Source organism: Lithobates pipiens, unplaced genomic scaffold (assembly GCF_037356315.1).
Source record: "Lithobates pipiens isolate NorthernLeopardFrog02 unplaced genomic scaffold, aLitPip1_a1.2 Scaffold_30, whole genome shotgun sequence".
Lineage (NCBI taxonomy): Eukaryota > Metazoa > Chordata > Amphibia > Anura > Ranidae > Lithobates > Lithobates pipiens.
In genome coordinates, this window is record NW_027507791.1 from 56203876 (window position 1) to 56221088 (window position 17213).

Genomic DNA, 17213 nt, shown 5'->3' on the forward strand with positions numbered 1-17213 from the left:
GCGCCGATCGTTTCCAGACACTGCTTTTGTGTTTTATGGGGGAAACAAATTTGGTTTGCATTACCGGGATTAGTATTCCTGCTCGGCTTTCTGAGCCACAGAAATACTAAATCTCGTATGTTAACCGCTTCAGCCCCGTGTCCACTTTATCTCCCTGCGGGGGGCGAGGGGAGGTGGGACCTGCCCCACTTTCGAAACAAGTGGCCAGATGCGAGGCAGTCTTAGCAACCCCAGAAAATGAAGAGGGGGAATCTTCCAATGGGGAAACTAGTTCTGGTGACTTGGGGGGGGGGGGGGCCCCAAGGAATTCCCTTAACCACTTCAGCCTCGGAAGATTTTACCCCCTTCCGGACGAGAGCACTTTTTGCGATTCGGCACTGTGGATTTAACTGACAGTTGCGTGGTCGTGCAACATTGCACCCAAATAAAATTGCACCCCCACACACACACACAAATAGAGCTTTCTTTTGGTGGTATTTGATCACCTCTGCGTTTTTTTATTTATTTTTTATTTTTTTCACTATAAACAAAAAAAAGAGCGACAATTTTGGAAAAAAAAGCAATACTTTTTGCTGTAATAAATATCCCCCAAAGATATATATAAAAAAAATGTCCTCAGTTTAGGCCGATGCGTATTCTTCTACATATTTTTGGTGTAAAAAAAATAAGCGTATATTGATTGGTTTGTGCAAAAGTTATAGTGTCTACAAAATAGGAGATAGATGTATAGCATTTTTATTATTTTTTTTTAATTATTATTAGTAATGGCGGCGATCTGCGATTTTTTTTTTTTTTTTTTTTTTTCATGACTGCGACATTATGGAGGACACTTTTGACAGTATTTTTGGACCATTGTCATTTATACAGTGATCAGTGCTATAAAAATGCACTGATTACTATGTAAATGACACTGGCAGGGAAGGGGTTAAACACTAGAGGGGAATCAAGGGGTTAAATGTGTCCTAGGGAGTGATTGTAACTGTGGGGGGGGCTACTACTCAAATGACAGCAATCACTGCTCCCGATGACGGGGTGCAGCCTGGTCGGTGGCGACCGACCAATCGGGTGCAGCCTGGTCGGTGGCGACCGACCAATCGGGTGCAGCCTGGTCGGTGGCGACCGACCAATCGGGTGCAGCCTGGTCGGTGGCGACCGACCAATCGGATGCAGCCTGGTCGGTGGCGACCGACCAGGCGGGTGCAGCCCCCTCTGTGCCGAAAGCTGAAAATTGGCCTGGGCAGGAAGTACTCTGATGGACTGTGATTGACAGGTACTATGAGGGGTGGTGACAGGTCCTCTTTATTGGGGGGAGGGGGGGCAATCAGTGTGATTGGTGTACACTGAGCGGTAACGAGAGGTTACCACAACCTCCTCCTCATACACGATCGGTGTGTGAGGAGGAGAACAACCCGGTAACATCTCGTTACTGTGGTTTGTTTACATTTTAGTGATCGGCTGTGAAAGGATCACAGCCGATCACGTGGGTAAACAGCCGGCCAATGGCTGTTTACCAGCGTTGGTGACGAGCAGTGTTCCCGGGGAACACGCCGCCACCGACGTGCACGCGCAGCGCGATCGTGCGCATGCTCCGTGCACAGTCGGGGGTGTGACCATCTGTGATCAGCCGTGATCACATGGTAAACAGCCATAACTAATGGCTGTTCACCCCCTTCGGTGGCGAGCGGTGTCTCCGTGACACGCCGCCACCGAAGAAACAGGGATGCACGCTCACAATTGCGCGCATTCCCTGTTTAAACGCCACAATAGGTGCGCCGCCTGCCCGTCATTTGACTGCCAGCGGTCAGCAACCAGTTAAAGTGTATTTTTTTCCCCAGAAAATGACGTTTGAAAAACCACTGCGCAAATAGTGTGACCTAAAAAGATTGCAATAATCTCCATTTTATTTCCTAGGGTCTCTGCTAAAAAGAAAAAAGACTTGGTCTTCAAGTGGTTAAAGCTCCACTTTAAAGTGGTTGTAAAGGCAGAAAGTTTTTTTTTTATATTTATATATATATATATATATATATATATATATATATATATATATATTAATGTAGTCTATGCATTAAGATAAAAAGCTTTCTGTTTGCAGCAGCCTCCCCAGCACCCCCTAATACTTACCTGAGCCCCATCTCTATCCAGCCATGTCCACAAGTGTCTCAGCCGTCCGACTCTCCTTCCTGATTGGCTGAGACACAGCAGTGGTGCCATTTGGCTCCTGCTGCTGTCAATCAGAGTCAGTCAGCCAATCTGGGAGAGGGAGGTGGCGGGTGCCCGGGCCGCAGCTCCGTATCTGAATGGACACGGGGAGCTGTGACTCTGCTTTGGGTGCTCCTTTGGGTGCTCCCATAGCAAGCTGCTTGCTGTGGGGACACTTACCAGGAGGGAGGGCCCAGGAGCACAGAAGAGGGACCCGAGAAGGCACCATACCTTGTCCCTCCCCCTCCCCTACACGTTACGCCACAGGGTCATGTGGCTTCCTCAGGGGGGATTTTTAGAGGAGGTATGGGGCTGATCTGTGCAAATTCACTGCACAGAGCAGATAAGTATAACACGTTTGTTATTTTTATTGAAAAACAAAAACAAAAAAACAAGACTTTACAATCACTTTAATAGTAGTTATACCCCTTTGTGTGCTAACCATGTCTGCAATACCAGCAAGAGGCTGGTGAGTGCACTAGGTCTAACTGGTTCTTGTTGGATTGTACAGTTTGTATTTAGACATCCAGCACGACTTGTAGTGAGAAAATGGAGGTCGTTGGAACAATATTACACTATATATCTATTTCTTCGACTTCAATTCTGCTTTTAAAAAAGTGTACCCAATCAGTATTGTTCCTCCTTTGATAAGCTGGATCAGAATCTTGCTCTGCCCACCTCCGTCTCCATAGAAAGTACCGGAACAATTGTCCATACTCTAAAGTTTATAAGCACCATCAGAGGAAAGATTGGCAGAATCATGACATGGTGACGGTGGTGTGTCTTTTTAGAGAGATGAGATGCTTCATCAGTAGGTAAAAAAATAGGATGATAATTATTTTCTCTCTTTTTTTTTTTTTTCCCCTCTGTACAGAACATTAAACGTCTGCTGCAGAACCAGCGCCTAGCAGAGTTGGACGCCGTCCGTCTGGTGATGCTCTATGCTTTGCACTATGAGCGACACAGCAACAGTGCCCTGCAGAGCTTGCTGGCTGACCTCCGCAACCGCGGCGTGCCTGAGAAGTACCGCAGGGTGAGTTCCAGCCAGATCAGCGCAAAGTAGTAGACCCCCCTCCCCCCCCACAGACTCGAGCCGAAGTGTCAGGGCTTAGACAAAATAACACTAATGCACATCTGTCATAGGCAAGCCTGTATTAGCCCTTGTACACACGGTCGGAGAATCCATCAGAATGTGTCCTATCGGACCGTGTTGTCGGATAATCCGACTGTGTGTGGTATGCATCGGACTGATTCCCTCGGACCCAATTTTGCAACTTGTTGGAAATATTTTCTGACCAACTGGTTCCATCGGACATCCTCCGATCATGTGTAGAGAATTTTGATTGGACCAAGTGCCACGAATGCTCAGATCAAATTCCTACATCAAAGCTATTGGCTACTAGCCTGAATGTAGTCCCATCGTAACGAAATTACATCATCACGTTCTGAATGAACGGATTTTTCGACAACTTAGTCCGACCGTGTGTATGCAACAGTTTCGGACAAGATCTGACGGATTTGGTTGTCGAAATCTCCGAACGTCTGTACAGGGGCTAACTCAACCTCCATTAAAGTTAAAAAAAATAAATAAAAAATTGACAAAATTATAAATAGGCCATTTAAATTGCTTGTTGGTCTCCACTTTGACACACAATGCACCCTAGAATGGTGATGAGAGAGAAAAGGTCTGCCTTCCACACACACACACACACACACACACACACACACACACACACACACACACACACACACACACACACACACACACACACACACACACACACACACACACACACACACACACACACACACACAGAGATCTTGGTTATAGGAGATCAAACACGCCTGTGGTTTCATACCCAGCCCGGGCCTTTAATTGCATACAGCCAACATCTGAGTGTCCTAACAGGAGTTGCAACTCGTACAAGTATGTATTACCAGATGTTTCCCAAAAGAGAGTAATAAGAGGCTTCCATAGCGTAAAACCATTGGATATTTAATTCATTAAAAGTTAAAAAGTATTGCACTTACATTAATAAAAAGCATCACATGCAGTGTAAAACACCAAGCCGGCCGGCTCTCGGTAGCAACCCGTGTTTCCGGGACCTACGTGTATCGTGAGGACGTCAGCACATCACTCCTTCCTACGCGTTTCGTCACACCTGATGTCCTGGGGTTGAATTCTCATATTTTTTAGCACGGACTCACTTTATAGCGCAACTTGGTATTGGGAATTGTTGATTAATGTGTGTATCTTGCATAGAAGTCGCAGCTTTTTATATTCAATAACTTGTTAATCACAAATTTATAAAATCATAAAGTGGTAATATACTCACAAAAACAGAATACAATTGAGCTAGACAATAGCACCAATCCAAAAAGTGAGATGGGCATCCCCACCAATGCCACACAACGCTTACGTGTTTTTCGGGGGACAAGACCCCCTTCCTCAGATGTCCTTCATGTGCAAACATATAAATGGTGCTACATTGGTTGGGATAGCTCTGAGGAAGGTGGTCTGTCCCTCGAAACCCGTAAGCTTTGCTATTGTGTGGCGTCGGTGGGGATGCCTATCTCACTTTCTGGATTGGTGCTATTGTCTAGCTCGATTTTATTCTGTCTTTGTGAATTGCCATTTCATGATTTTATAATTAAAGGTTTTGGAGGTAATGCACTAGGCATTTGCAAATGCTCTGTAAAAAGGGAAATGTAACAACAATTAAATAAGAAAATTGTATAATGTACGGCCAGCTAGATATTCGCTTTCTTAAAGAGGAAGTAAACCCTGATGGTTGCTTCCTCTTCATTTCCCCTGCAAAGTAAAAGCATACTGGGCTCGTATGCATCACATATGAGCCCATTATGTTGCACTTGCCTGTAAAAGAAGCCCGCAATGTCCCTGCTGTGCCCGCTGTCCCCCGTGTCCATCTTCACCCCTCTTGCTTCCGGGGCTATATTTTATCTTATATTAGTCTCATAATTTGTTAGTGTATGGCACATTCATACAGGCCAATCTCTCACCTGGTGGTATCACATACATGGCCTTTACTAAATGTCTTAACCACTTGCCATTGACAGGCCGTCATAGGACGTCCTTGGCTTTGTGGTGGTATATCTGAATGATGCCTGTAGCTATAGGCATCATTTAGATATCGGCATTTTCAGCTGGAGATTCCCTATACCATAAGAATGATCATAGCGGCTGTTCCGCCGCTTGATCGTTCTTACAGGCGGTGAAAAGGGATGTCCCTCCTCCCGCCGCCCTCTGGTGCTTCTACCGACTTGCCGCTGCGTTCGGCGAGTCGGAGAATGGATCCGCTAGCCCCGGATGTTGAGCATAGCGGTTTCCGGCAGACTAGATGGTCGCCGGAGTCCCTATGATCGTCGGAGGCCGGGCGCGATGTTATGTCGTCATGCCCGGCCTCTGCATTAAAAAAATGTTTATATTCCGTGTAATAGGAATAAAAGTGATCACATTTTTTTTTTTTAAAGTGTCTTCATTTTTACTTAAAAAAACAAAACAAAAAAAAGAACAATAAAAAAATAAAATAAAAATAAATAAATTTAAAGTGCCCCTGTCCCCATGTGCTCGCACGCAGAAGCGAATGCATACGTAAGTTTCTCCCACATATGAAAATGGTGCTCAAACCACACGTGTGGTGTCGCCGCGAACGTTAGAGTGAGAGCAATCATTTTGGCCCTAGACCTCTTCTGTAACTCAAAACATGTAACCAATAAAAAAAAAAATTTAAAGCGTCGTCTATGGGGATATTTAAGTTCCGAAGTTTGGTGTCATTCCACGAGCGTGTGCAATTTTGAAGCGTGACATGTTGGGTATCTGTTTACTCGGCATAACTTCATCTTTCACATTATGCAAAATAATTTAACTTTACTGTTTTTTTTTTTTTTTTTTTTTTTTTTTTAAAGCATGAAACGTTCCCCCCCCCCCCCAAAAAAAGTGTTTAAAAAATTGCTGCACAAATACCGTGCGAGATAAAAAGTTGCAATGACCGCCATTGTATTCTCTAGTGTCTTTGCTAAAAAAAAAACATATATAATGTTTGGGGGTTCTATGTCATTTTCTAGCAAAAGATGTTTACATTTAGGAGAGAAGTGTGAGAATTGTCCTGGATGTGAAGTGGTTAAAATACTTTGAGGAAGTCCTTTTCATTCTGGTAACCCCTGACATGTTTGTCTTCCCATCCTAATGACAGTTGGTGTCTGCGGTGTTGGAGTTCGGTGGGAAGCGGGTCCGAGACAGCGACCTCTTCAGCCCGAAAGATGCGGTGGCCATTACCAAACAGTTCTTCAAGGGACTCAAGGTTGGTGAAATCCTGATTTCCATACTTTTTATCCTTTGGCTGTAGGTTTACTGGGAGTAGATATGGTAGTTGATGCTGGTGGCTTGGATCACCCGCTGGCATTGGCTATCTGTAAAGGTGAACCCAGCTCTGCCTACATGCTGCAAGTGATTACATGGAGATCTGGCTCTCGACTTTGGATTCTGTTTAAAATTTTCATTGTACACAATGGAAGAACGTAAATGGCCTCTACAAACAATATTCACAGGTAGATAAAATAAATTTAAAAGTTGTACCATCATCCAAAAATGTTAGTAATAGAGGTGTTGGGAGCCTGGTCCCCAGCCAGGTGTTCACCAAAAAGCTAAAGGGCAATTGGACTATCTCAGTACAGTACAAGGAAGGTAAATTCAGATATAGGAACAAGCAAGTAAAAATATATACAAAAGTTTGATACATGCCAAAAAAAATGAATGATAAATAAAAAATAGGTGATGGTCTATTTGTATCACCAAGATAATACTCCCCTGATGGGGAAGATCACAATGGGTTAGTTGGTCACGGACAGTATGTCTACCAGTTTCGCAAACTGTGCCGCTTCATCAGGAAAATATCTGCCATTTAATTAGCATATGATCAAAAACAATGCATTTAATCACATACAGGGGAAACAATATGTAAAGATGAAAATACATTTATTATATGGGGACAGGTAGAGGAGCGCTTACCCGAGTCCCAGTATGCACAAGGAGCCGCCAGTAAGGGGTCTCCCGCAGCGATAGGGGGGGACTAAAAAATCAGAAGGCTGGAATCTGGATGACATAGAATATATGACATTGGTAAGCCATAAGCTAGAACATGTGAAGGAGAGAACCCAGGGGAAAGAATTGGGGGGAGGATGCATGAGGTCCAAATGCATTAGGTGTATAGCTGGTAGCTGCAGCGAGCTGATGTCTGGCCAGTTGCTGGCTCAGCCCTCCCATCTGCCCTGATGTAAGAGACCAGTTTTGGGTGAGACTGTCCATCGAACCGTCAAAGCTGAATACCAGGTATGGATATCCCCCCCCCCCCCCCCCATAGATACCTTTATCCAGCTAGAACCTATGTAAGTATAAGTATCCTATATCTGGCTGATGCCTATGGAAGGGCAGAATCACTGTAGAAACTACTGCTAATGCAGTGATTCTCGCTGTCGGGTACAGGTGCCATTCAAAGAAAGGTTTGCATTTTTACAGTGAATGCAAAGTGTTCTCTGAACAAGGTGGAGATCATAACAATATCGCCCCACCTCTCCACCTCTTCCAAACAGAGACCGCTTTGCATTCATTGAGTAAATGCAAAGCGTTCTCTCTGTGTTGCCTGTGCCAAGGGAGCCAAACCCCCCCCCCCAACACAGGGCAGCTGCTCAGCACAGCACCAAGAAGGGGGCAAGGATTACTGTAGTAGCGGTGGCTACTACAGTAATTCTCCGTGTAAACAGTCAGCAACCGGTTAGGGAATATGAATTTAGGGTTGCACAGATACCTTTTTTTTTTTTTTTTTTGGACCAGCGGGTACGGGTACCAATACTTTTGGTCAAGTACTCGTCAATACCGATGCGGTGCAATTTGACCTTATACAAAATGAATGGTCTGAAGTCGCACTACACAGAATCGCAGGCAAATTGAACAGAAATGTGGTGTGTGTCCTGCCTGAATCACATGCAGTTTCCCGCACTGCTCCTGTGTGAACCCAGGCTTTATTGAAAGTCACTATGCCGAGCCTGAGCTCACACAGGAGCGGCGGGGGAAACTGCATTGCAATTCTGATTGGAATCGCACCAAACTCCTGTTCAAATCATATGCGACTCTGTGCAGTGCGCTTTGAGCCCACTCATTTTGTATGGACTCAAATCGCACCACAAAGGTATCGGTACTCTGTATTAGCGAGTGTGTGACCAAAGTATCGTTACTCGTACCCACTGGTTAAAAAAAAAAAAAAAAAAAAAAAAAAGATATCTGTGCAACCCTAATTCATATTCCATACCTGACTGATGACTGTTTACACGGAGGATTACTGTAGTAGCCACCACTACTACAGTGATGCTCGCTGCCTTTTTGGTCCTGTGCCGAGCGGCTGCCCTGCTACAGAGTGAACAAGGGGGGGGTCACTGCCTTGGCACAGGCAACATCCAGAGAACGCTTTGTAATTTCTCAGTGGATGTAAAGTGGTATCTGTTTGGAAGAGGTGGGCGATATTGTCATGAAACGCATGCAAAAGTATCGGTTTCAGGTATCGGAGCATTTGCTCTTCTATGAAGGATGCTGAAGTAATTTTTCTCTGCTGCAGGTAAGTAACACTCACAGATCTTGCCCCTCCCACAGCCTGTGATTGGACAGTGGTCCACTATTGTCAGTCGGCTCTCTCCTCCTATCAGTATGCCCACCTTGTTAGACATGAGCTCTGCAACGCAAAACGTATTAAGAAAAAAACTGCAGTATTTGACTAAATTGGAAGCTGCGGCTTAAGATGTTATACGACACCAACAGGAATAAAGGAAAAAGAGATGCTGGAGTTCAAGATAACAAACTTTATAAACCAATCATGTCACTGAGTGAAAAAAGTCTATAGGTGATCATATCAATTAATCAAAGACCCTGACGTGTGAAAATAACAAAAATCTGTGTAAAAAATGCCCCGTGACGACATCCTATTGATGACGCAACGCGTTGGGAGGAGGAGCGACGTACTGACTTCACCGCTACGCGCCTAGTACCGGAAGCCACGGGCTGTTTTCGTCGAGGCTGGCCGGCTCGATTTTTATGCTTATTTGTTTCTACAACTTTGTAAGTGTTCATTTGTCTTATTATTGATTTAATAACTGTAAAGGGTTTTACGATATGTGAGGCTTTGTTGTTTTTTGGGGATCTCACAACGACTCTGAATTGACCCACCTGCAGACTATTTCCATTGAGGCTGAGGAGCCCACTGTGTGCCAGAGAGATCCCCGGCTGGGGTTACAGCCATCTGCTTGGTGTGGTCCCCTGTAATAAGGGACCCCCGTGTTCGGGTAAGCGGCAATGTTTTCTGTGGTGGAGGCATTTTCACTTGGCACTTTCTTTGGGAAATCCAGCGGTATATCACCATTGAAGAGTCACCAGTTTTCTACACAGATTTTTGTTAATTAATTTCACACGTCACTTATAGACTTATAGACAGTCACATGATTGGTTTATAGAGTTTTGTTATCTTGAAGTCCATTCTAGTTGCTATTATTTATGTGGTTCAATTAAAATTCGTTGTGAGATCCCCATAAAAAAAACAAAGCCCTTTACATTTATTAACATAATAAGACAGATGAACACTTAAAAAGTTGTAGAAATAAGCATAAAAATCGAGGCGGCCGGCCTCAAACAGCCCGGGACTAGGCTTGTAGGGGTGAGGTCAGTACGCGTTTCGTCATCAATAGGACGTCGTCACGGGACGTGTTTTTTTTTTTTATTTTTTTTTTATTTTTTTACACAGAGTTTTGTTATTTCAAGATAACAACAAACTCTATAAACCAATCTTGTGGCTGAGTGAAAAAAGTCTATAAGTGACGTGTGAAATAAATTAACAAAAATCTGTGTAAAAAAACTGGTGACTCTTCAATGGTGATATACTGCTGGATTTCCCAAAGAAAGTGCCAAGTGAAAATGCCTCCACCACAGAAAACACTGCCGCTTACCCGAACACGGGGGTCCCATATTACAGGGGACCACACCAAGCAGATGGCTGTAACCCCAGCCCGGGATCTCTCTGGCACACAGTGGGCTCCTCAGCCTCAATGGAATTAGTCTGCAGGTGGGTCAATTCAGAGTCGTTCTGAGATCTCCATAAAACAACAAAGCCTCACATAGCGTAAAACACTTTAAACATTTATTAAAACAATAATAAGACAAATGAACACTTACAAAGTTGTAGAAATAAATAAGCATAAAAATTGAGCCAGCCAGCCTCGAAAACAGCCCGTGGCTTCCGGTACTAGGCATGTAGCGGTGTCGTCAGTACATCGCTCCTCCTCCCTACGCGTTGCGTCATCAATAGGATGTCGTCACGGGGCATTTTTCACACAGATTTTTGTTAATTATTTTCACACGTCATGGTCTTTGATTAATTTATACAATCAGCATCATCACTTATAGACCTTTTTTTCCACTCAGTCACATGATTGGTTTATAGAGTTTTTGTTATCTTGAACTCCATTCTAGTTGCTATTATTTAAGTGGGTCAATTCAAATTCGTTGTGAGATCCCCATAAAACAACAAAGCCTCACATAGCGTGAAACCCATTAGATTTATTAAAATAATAAGACAAATGAACACTTACAAAAGTTGTAGAAATAAGCATAAAAATCAAGCAGGCCAGCCGCAAACAGCCCGTGGCTTCTGGGACTAGGCGTGTAGCGGTGACATCAGTACGTCACTCCTTCCATACGCGTTTCGTCATCAACAGGACGTCGTCACGGGCCGTTTTTTTTTTTGTTTGTTTGTTTTTTGTTTTGTTTTTTTATACACAGATTTTTGTTAATTATTTTCACACATCATGGTCTTTGATTAATTTATATGACCAGCATCATCACTTATACACTTTTTTCTCTCAGTCACATGATTGGTTTATAGAGTTTGTTATCTTGAACTGCATTCCAGTTGCTGTTATTTATGTATTCAAGAGACAGTACTTATTTATTGATTTATACCATTATCAGTTATTGATATCTCATCACTTTACCAGTTCATCACGGTTCACATTGTTGCATCAATTTTTATTGCAGCACATTATTTGTTCAATTTGTAGAATATGGAGTATCATTGTATTTAGCGCAGCTTCCCTTTTTTGTTTATTTCTGCAGCACAAAATGACTGGCTCTTTGTGCTGCTTCCCCCTCCTCCCGTTCTGAGCTTGTGCTGTACAGGCGTTTTTGAAAAGGGCAATTTCAAGTCAATTTTAGGTACTTACATTCTTTTGAAAAATAAAAAAATAATAATAATCCATATATTGATTTGTTAATGCATATAGAGCTCCATAAGTTTTGTTTCTTTAGTATCTGCCTGGAATTCAGCTATGAGTTGATTGTTGGTATACCTATCTTTTGTTACATAGGGGGTGGAGAATGTGTACACCCAACACCAACCGCTCCTCCTGGAAACCCTGGACAAGCTGATCAAAGGGAAACTAAAAGACAACACGTACCCTTATGTGGGGCCCAGCACCCTGAGAGACAGGTAAGGCTCCTGAGAGTGGTATTGCTGGGACAAGATGTGAAGGCAAATCACGCCAACCAAAATACAGTTTTATCAATACTGCATGGAAGAATTAGATCCTCTGTTGGGTTTGTTTTTTTTTTGTTTTTTTTTGTACTCTTCTCCACTGGGGAGATTTTCCTTCAGTTTGGGGCCAGTAAACACCAGACTCAAATAGGAATACATGTCGCGTTTCTGTGCCATTTTTGCAACACATTCATTCTAATGGGCTGCAAATCGCTCCAGAACGCGACAAAAAAAAGCAGTGCATGCGCTACTTTAGGAAACCCGCCGCACTAAATCACATGGTGCATTTGCGATCTGTGTTTTGGGGTGCCTTTTTAATCTTACATTTGTCATCTTGCAAACAAGGACGTTGATCATATTTGACCTGTGTGCCAAGTAGATCTGCTGGTACGCTATTCAAAATATGTTGTAATTATTCCGGCTCAGCCATAGAAGCCCTGATGAAGGGGTACTAGTAAGCCTCCAAAACGCATTGGCTTTCTTTTTTGTGCCCTTTTGTCATATGCAAGTAAGTCCTACTGGGGGCTCTCCCATCCTTCCCACATCCTTTAGCAATAAAAGCATGTCGGGGTGGGTAGCACTCTAGTAAAAAGGGTCGCTGGTTCGAATCCCAACCACGGCACTACCTGCCTGGAGTTTGCGTGTTCTTCCCTGTGCCTGTGTGGGTTTCCTCCGGGTACTCAGGTTTCCTCCCACACTCCAAAGACATGCACGTAGGTTAATTGGCTTCTGCCAAAAAAAAAAAAAAAAATTTGGCCCTAGTGTATGAATGTGATTTGGGGACCTTGGATTGTGGGCTCCTTGAGGGTAGGGACTGATGTGAGTGTGCATGGTATGTGTGGAGCACTGCGTAAATTGACGCTGCTATATGGGTACCTTAAATAATATAGTAGATGAGCATCTTAATGAGACACAATGCATAGTGGTAGGGCAATTGTAGACATTAGACACGCACCCACACTCACTCAGGTTGAACTGGATGGACTGGTGTCTTTATTCAACCTTACTAACTATGTGACTATATAGGTTGTAACCCGTGGATGTCCACATAGAGCCTAAAACCCTCTTCTATCGCCCCTTTTTCACCACCTGGTCAACAGCAAAGCAGATAAGGCGGCTGCCAGTTATTGCATCATGCGACTTCCGCCATGATCAGCAACACTAGCCGTCCACTTAAGCCCCGGACCATTTGGCTGGCCAAAGACCAGAACACTTATAGCGATTCGGCACTGCGCCGCTTTAACTGACAATTGCGGGGTCGTGCGACGTGGCTCCCAAACAAACTTGACGTCCTTTTTCCCCACAAATTGAACTTTCTTTTGGTGGTATTTGATCACCCCTGTGGTTTTTTTATTTTTTAAAAATCCCATAAACCTCTGATCTACCAATTAACCAAGGGATGTGGTGCTATTCTGTTGGTATATTGTCGAAAAGCTGATTTTTTTTTTTTTTTTTTTTTTTAGAGCTCTACCAACTAATTAAAGTGGTTGTAAAAGTAATAATTTTTTTTTTTATAAATAACAAACATGTTATACTTACCTCCACTGTGCAGCTTGTTTTGCACAGAGTGGCCCCGAACCTGGTCTTCTGGGGTCCTTCGGCTGTCTCGGCTCCCACTAAACCCCCCCCCCCCCCCGTTCATGCGTGTTCCCTCGCATGGTGAGGAGTGCTTGCGGGCGCGCTCCCATGATACTGCCGGCGGACGCTCACTGTATCACTCGGGGCTCGCCCCCGCGTTGCGTCATTGGATGTAATTGACAGCAGTGTGAGCCAATGGTTGCGCTGATTTCAATCCATCCACTGTAACCAATCAACGGGCAGGCTGAGCGGCGAAGAGGATGTCGGGGCGAGCGCCGGACTTTCTAGGGGTCAGGTAAGTAAAACGGGGGGCGGCATTGTCGATTGTTTTTTCACCTTAATGCGTAGAATGTGGTGAAGGTGAAAAAATGTACCTTTACAACCCCTTTAAGGTGAAAAAAAATGTACCTTTACAACCCTTTTAAAGCTCTGCTAGCCAATCAAACCTCTAACCTTTTTTATTTTGTTTCATTTTGATTTTATTTTTTCCCTATTTTTGTTTTTCACTTTTTTTTTTTTTTATTTTATTTTTTTTTGTTTCCCCTTTTTTTCTTCTCTTTAGGTTATTTGTTTTTCCCACAGATTAGCTTTGGAGGAGGAAAAGCACATGGGAGGCCATGTCCAGTCCACAACATTGGGGCTTCTATGACCTACCCAACAGATTTTGCATTTCCCTGGCCATAGAGAACATAACTTACTGCTTAGTACCGATGCTTATTTAGCTATGCCGTCTTTCACAGTGTAGATTGCATATTCAATTTGCGACCCTTCCATCACCGCAGCCATACCCTGGTTTACTGCAACTTGCTTGCAAGTACAGGGGGTGGGGGGTGGAGGGGGGGAGAGGTGATTTGGTATTCGCATCTTGTTAGTACAGATAGCCGCCTGCCAAAGTCGCACACCTAGATGTCCTTCAAACATGCAAAATCCAAAGAAAGAGAGTGGTCATAATGGCCTCGGCAACCTCATGACTGCTTCCAGTGCTATCGGGGTCACACACGATGGTGCAAGATCTCAGAAGGGGAAGTAAGTCTTGTGTAATACAGCCGCTCTTACATTGGTAAGAAGGAAGCTGCATCCGTTATTGGTGGAAGGATTCACTGCCGACTGCAGACAGCGGTTGCTTCTTGCATACTATTTTATAGCCCAACGTGCTGATCAAACAATGTCAAAAAGTGCATAGAACATAAATGTAGGCCGGCCATAGACTGTTTGAGACTTGTCTTGATTCATAACATGTGAGGCGTGTGTACAACCAGCCTGCCGGATTCCCTTGCTATTATTGCTAGCGGCTGCTATAGCTGCTAGCAATAATCACTGTCTTCTCCCGGCGTGGGATGGCTTTCCCCATGGTTGCAGGTAAGAAATTTTGCACCGTCTATTGCCTGCCTAAAGCCGGGCGCACACGGGTTGAATATCAGGAGTCGTTTGTCGGCCCGCGTGTGTATGTCGGACGTGCATGCTGGAAAACCAACTATCGATCAGCGCTCTCAGCCAATGGCAGAGAGCGGTGATCGGAGTGTTCCCTCTGTCAGAACAGAAATATTGCATACATATGTTCATGTGCGCTCTGTCGGCTCAAATAGAGAGAAATGGGCGATTAACCGTTTCAGCCCCGGAGGATTTTACCCCCTTCCTGACCAGAGCACTTTTTGCGATTCGACACTGCGTCAATTTAATTGACAATTGCGCGGTCGCGCAAAGTTAATTATTTTCAGTTCAATTGATATTTTGCTGTATGTAAAATGATATAGGTAAATGACAGTCGTTATATCTTAATGAAACTTTGGTGATTTGTTACTTTTGTTTGCTTAAAGTGGTTGTAAACCTTTACAAACCACGTTGACCGACAGGTAAGCCTAGATTAAGACTTACCTGTAGGTCCAAGAAATATCTCCTAAAACTATACGGTTTAGGAGATATTTACAAAAAGACAGGCACCGCTGTCTACGGCGCATGCGCCATAGACAGCGGCGCGCAGGCGCACTGAGCACGCTGCAGATCGCGGCGATATGCCACTCGTGTCGGCTCCCTGCGCATGCGCTGGAGTGACATCATCGTGGCTCCGGCGAATCACAGCACCGGAGCAGCGAGACCCGGCAGTCACTCCGGGATACATGGCAGTGGTGAAGATAAAGGAGGAGGACCGATTCAGGGGCTTCGTTCTTGGGTAAGTTATTCATAATGAGCTAGTATGCTATGCATACTAGCTCATTATGCCTTTGCCTTGTAGGTTGCATTTTTATTTATTTTTTTTCTTTTTAAGTGCCTTTACTTCCTCTTTAACATGGCCATAGCTTGATTGTATTTGTATATCAATGTGGCTACAACTTCTTAATTTTTTTCCCTTCCTTTCTTTCCTTGCAACACCCACATCCTGGCAGCCCCCACTGCCTTAATGGGAGATGCTAATTATAAGGGGCAGCACTGTGGCTAAGTGGTCAGCACTTCCACCTGGCAGCACTAAGGTTGTCAGTTCGAATCCCAATCTCGGTGTTTCGTCACATATGGCGACCCATCACAATTGACTACCCGCTGGACTGCACATGCGCAACGCCACCATGCAAGTGGACATAAAGTTTGACTATATTTATGCCGAGCAAAGCATGGAGAGCGAAGCAAGCCCGCGAGGGGCCCTGTGTTGGACCGCATATGGCGGCGTCACGCATGCGCACTCCAGCAGGTAGCAAAATGTGATGGGTAGCCAAATATCCAAATGTGGCGTGATAACAGCACTAACTGCATGTTCTACCTGTGCCTGCGTGCGTGTACTCCGGGTATTCCGGTTTCCTCCCACACTCCAACGACACGCCGGTAGGTTAATTGGCTCCTGTCTAGATTGTAAGCTCCTTGAGGGCAGGGACTGATGTGAATGTACAATATATATGTAAAGAGCTGCGTAAATGGACAGCGCTATACAAGTACCTGTAATACATAAATGAAATGGCAAGTTGCGGACTTTCTGATTGCCTCACATTACACCTTTGCCTACTCGGCACTCTTGTCTTTTAGGCCTCAGGATATTATTGTGTTCATTGTGGGCGGAGCTACCTACGAAGAGGCTTTAACCGTCTACAACCTGAATCGGACAACTCCAGGGGTACGCATCATCCTGGGTGGGACCGCCATTCATAACACTAAGAGGTAAGATCTTTTACACTTTTGTGGGCGGAGATCCCACCTTATGTACATTCAGGGCACCAGCTCAAGCATGGGCCCAGTCATTGGCTAACCCACACGATCGGTCCACAAGGAATCTGAGTTTACTTTGTAAGGAGAGGATTGGCTGATGCCGCGTACACACGACCGGACTTTTTCGACAGCAAAGGTCCGGCGGAACGAATCCGCTGGACAATTCGATCTTGTGTGGGCTTCATCGGACCTTTTGCTGTCTAAAAATCAGACGGACTTTAGATTTAGAACATGTTTCAAATCTTTCCGACGGACTTGAGTGTGGACGAAAAATCCGTTGTGTGTATGCTAGTCCGACGGATGAAAACCGACGCTAGGGCAGCTATTGGCTACTCCCTATGAACGTCCTTATTCTAGTCCGGTCGTACGTCATCGCGGTCTAATCCGTCGGATTTTGGTGTGATTGTGTGTGGCCAAGTCCGTTCGTTCGGAAAATCCGTCGGAACTCCACCGAAAAGTGTTTCGGGATGACCGTCGGACCTAGTCTGCCGGAAAGTCCGGTTGTGTGTACGTAAGCCTTCTTGTTGCTTATAGTAACCAGATTGTATGTTGCATATTAGTAGTGCAATATGGAAGATTAGAAGGGAGATGTTGCTTTGGGCAATACAAACAATTTTATATATTATTTGCTTTAAAGTATATTTAAATGTTAAT

General features: G+C 44.4%; 1 protein-coding gene across 1 annotated transcript in view; it reads left to right on the forward strand.

Annotated features, from left to right (window-relative positions):
• Positions 1–17213, forward strand: part of VPS45 (vacuolar protein sorting 45 homolog) — a 69372-nt gene that overhangs the window by 33205 nt on the left and 18954 nt on the right. The window contains exons 11-14 of the mRNA XM_077464263.1: positions 3074–3232; positions 6414–6521; positions 11623–11744; positions 16380–16511. Coding sequence (XP_077320389.1) covers positions 3074–3232; positions 6414–6521; positions 11623–11744; positions 16380–16511 — 521 coding nt within the window. The remainder of the gene's footprint in view (positions 1–3073; positions 3233–6413; positions 6522–11622; positions 11745–16379; positions 16512–17213) is intronic.